Source organism: Cygnus olor, chromosome 2, assembly GCF_009769625.2.
Source record: "Cygnus olor isolate bCygOlo1 chromosome 2, bCygOlo1.pri.v2, whole genome shotgun sequence".
Taxonomy (NCBI): Eukaryota; Metazoa; Chordata; class Aves; order Anseriformes; family Anatidae; genus Cygnus; species Cygnus olor.
In genome coordinates this window covers 144461816-144474599 of record NC_049170.1, presented here as the reverse complement: position 1 = coordinate 144474599, position 12784 = coordinate 144461816, and the positions used below count along the sequence as shown (strand labels likewise).

The window sequence follows — 12784 nt, the reverse complement described above, 5'->3', positions numbered from 1 at the left end:
CAATGTAGCATATATTACCTTGCAGGCATTTTGCTGCTTATCTGGTATCTTTCTCCCTGAGTAATTATGGACTTGCTATGTTTCACTTTACATGGTCAAAGAAAATTATTCTAGCTAACATTTGTGGCTTTTTGTAGAATTTTACATACAAATGAGACTTAAGCCCAGGGGTCATGTACAGCGTTACACAATGAATAATACTCAAGTTGTTATATTACTAAATAACTTCAATCGTCTGAGCAAATTACATTCCATTTCCTTTTGAAAATTTGTGGTAGTTTACCAAATGATATTATAGAAGAATGTTGTTATATACTTATTTAAAATTCTTTTTAATTTTGCACCCACTAATCCACAAATAATTTTTTTTTTTTTTTAATACATACAAATTTCAGTGCAGAAACCTAATTAAAGAAACAATCGTTACCTTTCTGAGTAGCAGCATAATGATGGTGATAAATGTCACATCCTTGAAAGCTAAATGTTATAGAACAGTTCTAATAATAATCTCTTAGGAAAAGAAAATGTAGTGGATGACATGCTAGTAATGTCTTCATTTTAAAAATCCCTTACCCACCTAAGTTGTGCACACGTACCAGTAATAAAAAATAAATACTTTGGCATACTTAGGCTGGGAATAATAAGGTTGAGTCCCTATGGGTTAGGATCAGCGGGAAGGCCAACAAGGCAAGCATCCTGGTGGGGGTCTGTTATAGACCGCCAAACCAGGATGAGGAGACGGATGAGGAGTTTTACAGGCAGCTGGCAGAAGCCGTGAAATCGTCAGCGCTTGTTCTCGTGGGGGACTTCAACTTCCCAGACATATCCTGGAAGCACAACACAGCCCAGAGAAAGCAGTCTAGGAGTTTCTGGAGGGTGTGGAAGATAGCTTCCTGACGCAGCTGGTTAGAGAGCCTACCAGGGGAGGTGCCCCGCTAGACCTTCTGTTCACAAACAGTGACGGACTGGTGGGAGATGTGGTGGTCGAGAGCTGTCTTGGGCAGAGTGACCACGAAATGGTTCAGTTCTCTATTCTTGGCGAAGCCAGGAAGGGGACCAGTAAAACCGCTGTCTTGGACTTCCGGAGGGCTGACTTTGAGCTGTTCAGGACACTGGTTGGCAGAGTCCCTTGGGAGGTGGTTCTGAAGGGCAGAGGAGTCCAGGAAGGTTGGGCACTCTTCAAGAAGGAAATCTTAATGGCTCAGGAGCGGTCTGTTCCCACATGCCGAAAGATGAGCCGGCGCGGAAGACCCGCCTGGCTGAACAGAGAGTTGTGGCTCGAGCTTAGGAGAAAAAGGAGGGTTTATAATCTTTGGAAAAGAGGGCGGGCTACTCAAGAGGACTATAAGGATGTTGTGAGGCTGTGCAGGGACAAAATTAGAAAGGCCAAAGCTCATCTGGAGCTCAATCTGGCTACTGCTGTTAAAGATAACAAAAAATGTTTTTACAAATACATCAACACCGAAAGGAGGACTAAGGAGAATCTCCATCCTTTATTGGATGCGGGGGGAAACCCTGCATCTTTAGTTACAAAAGATGAGGAAAAGGCTGAGGTGCTTAATGCCTTCTTTGCCTCAGTCTTTAGTGGCAAAACCAGTTGCTCTCTGGATACCCAGTACCCTGAGCTGGTGGAAGGGGATGGGGAGCAGGATGTGGCCCTCACTATCCACGAGGAAATGATTGGCAACTGGCTACAGCACTTGGATGTATGCAAGTCGATGGGGCCGGATGGGATCCACCCGAGGGTACTGAGAAAACTGACGGAGGAGCTGGCCAAGCCGCTTTCCATCATTTATGGGCAGTCCTGCCTATCAGGGGAGGTCCCAGTCGACTGGCGGCTAGCAAATGTGACGCCCATCTACAAGAAGGGCCGGAGGGTAGACCCAGGGAACTATAGGCCTGTTAGTTTGACCTCAGTGCCAGGGAAGCTCATGGAGCAGATTATCTTGAGTGTCATCACGCGGCACTTGCAGGGCAACCAGGTGATCAGGCCCAGTCAACATGGGTTTATGAAAGGCAGGTCCTGCTTGACGAACCTGATCTCCTTCTATGACAAAGTGACACGCTTAGTGGATGAGGGGAAGGCTGTGGATGTGGTCTACCTTGACTTCAGTAAGGCTTTTGATCCCGTTTCCCACAACATTCTCCTCAAGAAACTGGCTGCTTGTGGCTTGGACTGGCGTACGCTTCGTTGGGTTAAAAACTGGCTGGATAGCCGGTCCCAAAGAGGTGTGGTGAATGGAGCCAAATCCAGTTGGAGGCCGGTCACTAGTGGAGTCCCCCAGGGCTCAGTACTGGGGCCAGTCCTCTTTGATACCTTCATCGATGATCTGGATGAGGGGATTGAGTGCACCCTCAGTGAGTTTGCAGATGACACCAAGTCAGGTGCGTGTGTCAATCTGCTCGAGGGTAGGAAGGCTCTGCAGCGGGATCTGGATAGACTGGACCGATGGGCTCAGGTCAACTGTATGAAGTTGGACAAGGCCAAGTGCCGGGTCCTGCACCTGGGGTGCAATAACCCCAAGCAGAGCTACAGACTGGGAGATGAGTGGTTGGAAAGCTGCCTGGCCGAGAAGGACCTGGGAGTACTGGTTGATAGTCTGCTGAATATGAGCCAGCAGTGTGCTCAGGTGGCCAAGAAGGCCAACAGCATCCTGGCTTGTATAAGAAGCAGCGTGGCCAGCAGGTCTAGGGAAGTGATTGTCCCCCTGTACTTGGCTCTGGTGAGGCCGCACCTCGAGTACTGTGTTCAGTTTTGGGCCCCTCGCTACAAGAAGGACATGGAGGTGCTCGAGAGAGTCCAGAGAAGGGCGACGAAGCTGGTGAGGGGTCTGGAGAACAAGTCTGACGAGGAGCGGCTGAGGGAGCTGGGATTGTTCAGCCTGGAGAAGAGGAGGCTCAGGGGCGACCTTATCGCTCGCTCTCTATAGGTACCTTAAAGGAGGCTGTAGCGAGGTAGGGGTTGGTCTATTCTCCCACGTGCCTGGTGACAGGATGAGGGGGAATGGGCTAAAGTTGTGCCAGGCGAGGTTTAGGTTGGATATTAGGAAGAACTTCTTTACTGAAAGGGTTGTTAGGCACTGGAATGGGCTGCCCAGGGAAGTGGTTGAGTCACCATCCCTGGAGGTCTTTAAGAGACATTTAGATGTTGAGCTTAGTGATATGGTTTAGTGGAGGACTTGTTAGTGTTAGGTCAGAGGTTGGACTGGGTGATCTTGGAGGTCTCTTCCAACCTAGACGATTCTGTGATTCTGTGATTCTGTGATAAATTTGTACTTCTTCCTTGTGGGTATGTGTTACACAATTCCCTCAAATCATTGAGTAGGTAAATAGATAGGAGATGAGTGCTGCAAACTAAATTTTTATTCAAATTATTGGCTTGGTTTTATCTTGGTCAGTTTATTTTCTTGTGGTGATACTTACCAATGGATTAATGTATTTATTAGATTATGAAAAAGCTACTAGGAAAAGTGCACTTGACTTGTCAAAGAATTATGCTTATGCTCATTTGGGAGAGGTAAGAATCTTATTAATTTGTTTTATTCTTTGAAGAAAACTGTATTCTTGCAATCAAATTAAAAATGTGCGTACTAAATCCTAAATTTTCTGCAGCTAATACTCTGCCTCTGTGTATTAAACATAAGTTGTTTAATCTAGTCTTGGTTTAATTACATTATTCATGAAGATGCAAATGACAAAACCAACGATAGGTTTCTGGATACATGCATTGATGATTTCTCACATATATATAGATCTGTATATACATCTCTTTAAGCATCATTACTACTTTTGTTCATCTATTTCCTGGTCTGTGCTGTGAGTAACAGTACCTTATCATTTGGTTGTCTTACGAGTTATGGCTGTAACCAAAAATAGTGCACAACAGTGCTCAGCTATGAACACATGAAAACAATTTAACATTAAACGTTAATAAAGTAAGTCAACCTATGCTGCTACACAATTTGCCACAAAAGACAAACTGGGCTCTAATGGCATGTCCAGATTTGCTGGTGAGCATACACAGCCAAATTATTCAACTTGTTCTTTAGGTTTCTTTGACTGGTAGATAGCATGGGGTATACTGGTCTGATACCCTGATGAGGTTATATTCTGAAGCCCGATGAGGTTATATTCTGCTAGAATATTTCCAAGTCATTTAGAGAAAATAAATGCTGCCATATGTACATCAAACAAAAAGAATGCGTAGAGCTGGATATCTGTAGTGCATGTCACCAGTGCTATGAGTACACAAAAATTGTCCTTTCATATGCGTCTCACATATAGTGGGTTTAATTAAAAAACAAAACAAAAACCAACCAACCAACCAAACAAAAAAAACTCTCCACCAAACCCTCAACTCCCTAGCAACCCTGTAATTCACTTCAAGAGAGATTTCTTTATGAACCATGTTCCATTATATTGCAGCAGCAAATTCATCCACTATAACTTTTAAGACAAGTCCGTATAAAATAATGCAATAGAAATTTGAACATAACCCTAAATAGTGTAAATTGGCTGTTTTATTTTTTTTCTTTCGCTTATACTCTAGACACTTTTTAAAGTCCAGTTTCTGTATCATACAATCATCTCTACTACACACATTTTCTCAAACCAGTGTACCTTACCTGACTCAGTGTCCATGAAAGCGCCTCAAATTTTATACTGATGTCTTAAACTATCATATAAAAATCATTTTCTCAAGTAATAGAAAACCTACACTTTTAAGTTGGCTGCCCTTTCAATGATGAAACAGCAATGTGTTCACAGCAAGGTATACAGCAAGCTGTAACACAGTTTTATTTTTAAGACAATTAACCATGAGTTGTATTTTTTTTATTTTGTAGGTTAACAGGATTTCATCTTCCTCCACCTGTGACAAGTACAAAATCTGTATTTTCGCTGCGCTTGACAAGCGACTTTGCTGTTAGTGCTCATGGGTTCAAAGTTTACTATGAAGGTAAGACATGCTTAACAAAATAATTTGGATTTTTTCTCTGATGTCTATACATAATAAAATTAAATGTCCTAGCTGTGCAAACACACATATAAACCTTATCCAAGTTACTTTTGCTTTTCTTGTAGTCATTCAAATTGTATGACTCCCATCTGAAACCAAAAAACTTAAAACTGTCTGCAGTCCCACCCAGAAAAAAAAAATCTTTTATAACATTTACTTTAATAATGCCAAATTTTTGAATTCTGAAAAGGAATTCATAATCTTTCTAGTCTTTCAAAGATGTGGTCATCCAAATTTGTGTCAAGAAATTGCTTGTTACTCCTGAATTTCAATAGATAGTTAAATTTTTATCTGCAAGTTTCATGATTTTGCATAGAAGAAATGCTGACTCAGCTCTCTGAACTACCGTGAAGCTACCTCACTATCGCAGTTTTGGTAATTGTCTGCCAATTTCACACAGACTCTAGAGCAAGTGAGATGGCAGATGCATTCCTGAAGTCTAGAAGTTCATAATATTGTATGTATGTTCCAGGAAAGATCTTGTTTATAATCAAGCTCACTTAAGTCATATTTGAAGAGCTGGAATATATGATCCATCCATTTTTTATAATAATTTTATTGGCACTGAGATTATAAATTCTAATATATATCTACATGATATAAACAAAAACTATTGTTTTCTCTCTTTTTCCTTTTCCTTTTCCTTTTCCTTTTCCTTTTCCTTTTCCTTTTCCTTTTCCTTTTCCTTTTCCTTTTCCTTTTCCTTTTCCTTTTCTTTTTTTCCTTTCCCTTTCCCTTTCCTTTTTCCTTTTTCCTTTTCGTTTTCCTTTTCGTTTTCCTTTTCGTTTTCCTCTTTTCTTTTTCTTTTTCTTTTTCTTTTTCTTTTTCTTTTTCTTTTTCTTTTTCTTTTTCTTTTTCTTTTTCTTTTTCTTTTTCTTTTTCTTTTTCTTTTTCTTTTTCATTTTTTTCTTTTTTTCTTTTTCTTTTTCTTTTTCTTTTTCTTTTTCTTTTTCTTTTTCTTTTTCTTTTTCTTTTTCTTTTTCTTTTTCTTTTTCTTTTTCTTTTTTTTTTCTTTCTCTTTTTCTTTTTCTTTTTCTTTTTCTTTTTCTTTTTTTTTTCTTTCTCTTTTTCTTTTTCTTTTTCTTTTTCTTTTTCTTTCTTTTTCTTTTTCTTTTTCTTTTTCTTTTTCTTTCTTTCTCTTTCTCTTTCTCTCTCTTTTTCTTTTTCTTTTTCTTTTTCTTTTTCTTTTTCTTTTTCTTTTTCTTTTTCTTTTTCTTTTTCTTTTTCTTTTTCTTTTTCTTTCTCTTTCTCTTTTTCTTTTTCTTTTTCTTTCTTTTTGTTTTTCCTTTCCTTTTCCTTTCCTTTTCCTTTTCCTTTTCCTTTTCCTTTTCCTTTTCCTTTTCCTTTTCCTTTTCCTTTTCCTTTTCCTCTTCCTTTTTCTTTTCCTTTTTCTTTTCTTTTTCCTCTTCCTTTTTCTTTTCGTTTTTCTTTTTCTTTTTTTTTATTGATGTAAGGACAGTTAATCTTTTTTGCTTCCTTTAAATGTATCTGTTGGCAAGCTAGGAGCTATAGTAAACATCCTGGAAAAGCTCTGAGGCTGTTGTTGTACCCTACTCAGTCCATCAGCAACAGAGAACTAATCTTTCAGAACATAAATAGCTGAATCACACTTTGATATCTAGGAAAATATCCAAAAACTGGTAATGCACATGAAGGGCTGCCATAGAAATAAAGCAGCCAATACTGACTGAAGTAAAACGTCTTTAGTAATAGACATAGCTTACTTTCAGCTATAATGTATTAGAATGCTACTTCCCACCTATATACACTTATGTTAAGATATGAAATGGAAAATACAAAATAATTTTCAGACCTTTCTTATCCTTTGAATTATTTTAGAAAATAAATGAGGAAATTACTTTTTTGTTGTTGTTGGTTTTTGTTTTTTGTTTTTTTTTTTCTGGCTTGCATACAAGGAAGGGGGTAATTTACAAAATAGACATTGACTCTGTGTAACATCTGGTTCTGGCTGGATTATAGCTACTTTGTAGTTTGTTTATTTTTCAAGTGTTCAATAACTTTGCTCTCCAGCAGTGTGATTACAAAACTGCTGTAAAGTACTATGTAATTACTATGGAATTTTTACTTTGCAAAATGTGGTACATCCTTCTCTTATGCATACTAGGAAAATATGTAGCATTTTTTATGATTGATTTGGTTTCATAAATCGAGAAATTTAAATTTACTATATATAGTATCATCTGGTATCCTCATACATTGCATATGAAAGGGTCTTACACTACCAATGCTAGCAGAAAGGGTACTATGCATTTCAGTTATGACAGAGAATGATTAAACCTAAAATGCAAGATCAACAACGACTTCACAGATGACTAACTCCTCAGGTAGTTCCTTTCCAGGCTAAAATATCATGCTCATTAATAGGAATCTAGCTCCTAAAATCACTGAGAAGTGTGAGTAAATAGTACCTTCAATCACAGAAACCAGTATTTTAGAACAAAACATAAACATGTTACCTTTAATTTGATACTCATGTTTTTTTTTTGAATCTTGGGTTTATTCTGTAAAATGAGAAATATCAAAATCAATTAGGCTAGACTCCAAAGTTCTAGTTCAATGGAGTCTCCTATTTAGGAGACCAGAACTACTTCTTTGAGAGCTGCATTAAGGCAGCTACATTCAGTGAGAGATTTTTTTTTTCTTTCAATGCCTGTTTGTATGATTTCCTATGATACTACCTGTCTTTATACCCAACTAGCAAAGAAATGAAAACTCATTAGTTTATATTCATCTCATGCCTCATTCCTTAACATTAGAAAATAGATGTATTTAAATGATAATCACATCAGATCAGTCTCTATTTCTGTTCTTGTACTCTTTGTGAATGTGTATAACCCTGCAATCAACATTTTCAGATCTGGTTCTACCTAGTAGCCAATTTTCAATAATTTTGATTGCCCAGTAGCTCCTCGTTAGCTTCCCGATGAAACATCTGCATACTTAGTACCCCTAAATATCAGACCCATACTTAAGTGCTTCATTATGGATATGTAATTTGAAACCTAAGATAGAAATGATTAGCAACCCATCATTGCAATAAAGCAAAATTATAGACAGAGATAGCATGAGAGGACAGGGTGAGCTGTACAGACATATACCTGAATGGTTCAGATCCAGGTGTAAAGTGATTTGAAAAAGAAGGAACGTATGTTTCACAATCAGTGATTATTTAAAATACTTTTCTTTGAAATGTTTGGACATAGGCATATGATTAAATGGAGTGTATTATTTTTCATTATCTTAAAAATAAATAAAAGTAAAAAGGCCTGCCAACATCTCTTTCTCTGTCCCACTATCATCTTTGATATATTTTCAGTTGAGCTGAAACTCAGTAAAAATCTCCAGAGTATCTGACAAGAGTCTGCGAGACATATATGTCTACTGTGGACTTTCTTGGCATAGGGAAACAATAAAAATATTTATGGAAACATTTAAAAATATATCATCGAGTAGATAGGAATTTACTGACCAATCATACGTAAGCCCCTGGAATTGCATCAAGTCAAATTAAATACTCAACAGACCACAGAAATACCCACTCTGGCCTCTTCCTCTCAATACCATAAGACTCAGTCTTTATCTTCCCTTCTTCTGTCTTTTCTTTCTCCATGTCAAATTTGGGTTAGCTTTGGTACCATTGTGCATATACTTCTTTATGTTCATTTTTCTCTATTATTTGAGAAAGAATGCATATGAGAAATATACCTATATAGCATAACACCCCTATGGTGGGGAAAGGATTTAATGACACAGAAGACAGAACTGAAATAGATTACTAAAATGAAAAATACCTCCCTTACAGTGACAGTAGAAAATCATGAAATACAATGAAAAAATAAGGCGTTTTTAAGAAAAATACTTGATCTACAATAATTTCCAGCAGAGTGCTTTTTATTATTATTCATTTCATCACTGCCTGATGATATAGCTTTGCTGGCTGGAGTGAGGAATGAGGGAATTACAAGTCTGCTGATTCTCTGATTCTCTGCCTTTTTTTGTTTGTTTGTTTGTTTTGTTAGTTATTGTTGTTTTTTGTTTATTTGTTTATTGAAAAGTTTCTATCATCCCTTTTTTTTCATAGTAGCTTCCAGGGTTTGTGTAACGTGTGGGCAGTGATATGTAGAGGAGAAATGCTATAATTAATCCCTTATTTGATCATTTAATCAAATGTAGTTCTTCCTTACTTATGTTATTTTCAGTAGCATTATTTTGTTTTTTGAACAGAAGAGTTTGAGATACACTTTTCCATTTCCTGTTGTCCTGAGATATAAAGAAGCTTTATTCATTGTGACTGGGGAAGGGAAATACAGCTGCTAAGAAAGCAAGCAACACAGTAGCTTGGACCACACAGCAAGGGGATTCAGTGAACACAGTCCTGCTTTGAACAGTGATTCCTTTTGTACTTACTGGGTTATTTTACAGCTATTAAACAGTTATCTAGCATAGTTAAAAATCATTGACTTCAATAACAATTTTACTGATAAAATTTATGGCAGTCTTTATTCAATGTAAATATGATAGGCGTTTTTGTGCTATTCTATTGATTATGAGCAAGAAAAAAGAACTTCATTTATGGATTATTCATATACTGAAAACTCTGAATGTCCTGGATGTAATAATTTATAATTATTTATAATAGTGTTATGAAATATCATTTGATTTTTTTGAATGTCTACACTTCTTATTTAAAGCTGAGTTATAACACTGGATTATTAGACACAATAATGAAATGGTCTTGATGTTTTCACTGGAGTGGCACTGTAGGAACACAGCAATCTTGCTGAAATATTTTTTTGGGGTTTTGAGAGCAATGATCTCATCTTCATTGATGATGGGAAAGAGAGGCAGGAAAGTAGGAAGCAGATGGTGTTTATTAACAGAATAGAGTTTCTAGTTAGTGACTTTTAGGGACCAATCATGCATTCATTTCAGAAATACTCAGAAAAAAAAGGGTAGCTGATATACAGGATTATTGAAGTATGTATATCAGAAATACTATTAGGACTTAAACTGCCAGGATGTGGTGGATGCTAAAAATAATTTTGGCACTTTGTACAGAGCTAGAAAATGTGAACAAATAGGATAATCTATTTTTAGCTCTCCTGCGTACCAGAATTCAGAAATGTGGCTACAGATAATCTAAATCTCAGATTTAGGTAATGTACACAAGGTATTAACTGTATTAAGCAAACAACATCACAACTAACTTCATATCAGAAAAAAAAAAAAAAAAGGACTGCTAATGAATTATTGTTTAATGTTGGAGTGGTATCTGTAAAAGGTACACTCAGAAAGTGGTTGCTAGGTTAGTGTTGTAAAAGCCACAGACGTTAAGCTGTAAAGTTGTCACCAGACTTAGTATCTGACAGATACTATAGGATTATTTTTTTCCTTCTTTTTTCTTTTCTTGTTCAGATTTTGCCATAGCTATTTTGGGTGTTTCTGCTGTCTGTGAAAAGATTGTTTCAGCAAGCCCTTAATAAAAATGGAATTAAATTACTTTCCCCTACTGTTTCTTAAAGAAAAGTCCAAAAACATACACACATAAAATAGAAGGTTTAAATTACCTAAACATATATATTCACCATGGAAACTCCTGTTTTCAAAAATGAAACATAATAAACATAAGAAGGAAATCTAAATTCTGGATATTTACTCCCATTCAACTTGATGAAAAGCAAGGGGAAAAAAAATAGTCCTAGAGCTTCTTCCTTTTGCCTGAGTATCTGTCACGTTTTCTATGTAGTCACAGAAAGTTATCTAGTATATCCTTCTGGTCTTGGAATCTTCTGGTACAGTGAAGATAAAGAGAAAGTTACAATATTTTAACATTAATTTAGCAAATAAAGTTATCAAATCATAAGCAAAATTTATAGATAGAATAACTAGATAAATAGGTAAGCTATAAAATATGGTGTTAGGTCATGTCACAAAGGTTTTGTTTGTTTTATATTGATGTGATTTCAGTGTAACTACATCTAGAGAATTAAAGTTGCAGATTATCTACTTTTGATCATATGGTTGATAATCCAGACAAGAAAACAAACAAAACAAAGCAAAACAAACAAAACAAAACAAACAAAAAAGAAGTCCACCTTATTTAAAGGTCAAAAATACCTCAAATATTTTGTCTGGCAAAACTATAATTCAATATTCTTTCCCATGTATTATACACAGATGTATAGCCATCACTTTTAGATTCATAAGTAACATTTCCAAAATGCGTTCTGTCAACTAACACTGTCGCTAAATAAAATATATATTGTCTGGAAAAATACTTCTTTCTTCCAGTATAGCCTGCATGTTGCAATACATCATTGCCTCAGTAATACTATGTTAATCCTAAATGCTAGAAGTACTTGTAATGCTCTTGCACAAAAGGGTTTCTCTCTTTTTGAAATTTCATTTCACCCAATTCTCTTCATACTGCAATCACTAATTAGGATTTGGCTAAAGAATAACTTCTGGAGACAAACTCAGCCATTAAAAACATCAAGGTCTTGGAGAAGCTATCACTTTCTTTGATTTCATTGATTACTCTTCTACACTTAGAATTAAAACCTTGATTTTTAACTTCTAGTCACTGGCTCTTGTTTTGCTTTTATCTCCTAGATTACAGGACCCTTGATATTAGCATCTGTTTGTTCTTATATTAGGTTCTTAAGTACTGCAATAAAGTCACATACTTCAGAGTATTTTTTTTTCTTTAATATGAACTTTTTAAGTCTTAACATAAAATATTTTGTTCCAGATTATAAATTATTTTGTGTTATTCTTTTGTGTTTTTATTGTTTTGTGAGGGTCATGAATCCTAAATGTTTTCTATGCTGTAAAGAGAAGTAATTATAAGTACTTGAATATTGCATTTGCCCCTTTTTGCAGTCATATCTCAGTCTGAGCCCATTTTATTTTGTTGTCTAGTGTATTCTTTTCATAGAATCATGGAAAAATTGACCAATATCTCGTGCAGTCATGTTGCCCAAATTGCTTGAAGCAAAAACATTTTGTTGCTGGTAAATCAGGTTAGCTGTGACTATCTTTAGTTGTATCTTGAAAGCCATTGAGGAAGATGTTTCCTTGGTGTCTTTGAGAAGTGTTCTTATGTTGCACTGCTGTCCTGGTGAAAAAGCTATTCTTGACATTCAGCCTGAAATTCTCAAGTTGCTATCTGTATCCACTGACTTCTTCTTTTTAACTGCCATTCAAGTTGCTGCAGGCTTCTTCTCTGAGCGTTCTGCATCTGCACCTGCTGAATTTCAACCAGTCAGTTCCCTGTTTATATCAATCCATATATGAAGTTACTTCACTCCATGCCAGACTTCATTCTTTTTCTTATTGAACTTTATGAGGTTTCTATTGGTTCAGTCCTCCAGTTCACTGAGGTTTAAACTGTCATTTGCTGTATCAGTATTTCTCCATGGTTGACTCTTACCTGCAAATTTGCTAACAGTGCACTGAGTCACCCAGACTGTTCATGAATATGTTGGACAGTATGGGCCCTAATGCTGACTGATGGGTTATTTCAGTTTCTTTTATGCTCATAATGATCAGTAATGTTCATCCTGCCTACGCTGCATCATCTGCCAAATGAGAATGCAATGGAAAATTATACCAAAAGCCTTACTAAAGTCAAGTTATGCTAAATCAACTGCTTTCACTTACCTTGTCCATGCAGCCAGTCATTTCTTCTTTGTAAGGAAGTTTAAAAGGTGAGAGTGTCTGCACCTTTAAGATTATCCAGTCAAG

The 12784-nt window shown here is 36.4% G+C and overlaps 1 protein-coding gene across 5 annotated transcripts in view; it reads left to right on the top strand.

Moving 5' to 3' along the window:
* CSMD3 (CUB and Sushi multiple domains 3) overlaps positions 1 to 12784 on the top strand; it is a 710416-nt gene that overhangs the window by 113498 nt on the left and 584134 nt on the right. For all 5 annotated transcript variants that reach the window (XM_040546910.1, XM_040546915.1, XM_040546914.1 and 2 more), the window contains exon 3: positions 4845 to 4957. In XM_040546910.1, coding sequence (XP_040402844.1) covers positions 4845 to 4957 — 113 coding nt within the window. The remainder of the gene's footprint in view (positions 1 to 4844; positions 4958 to 12784) is intronic.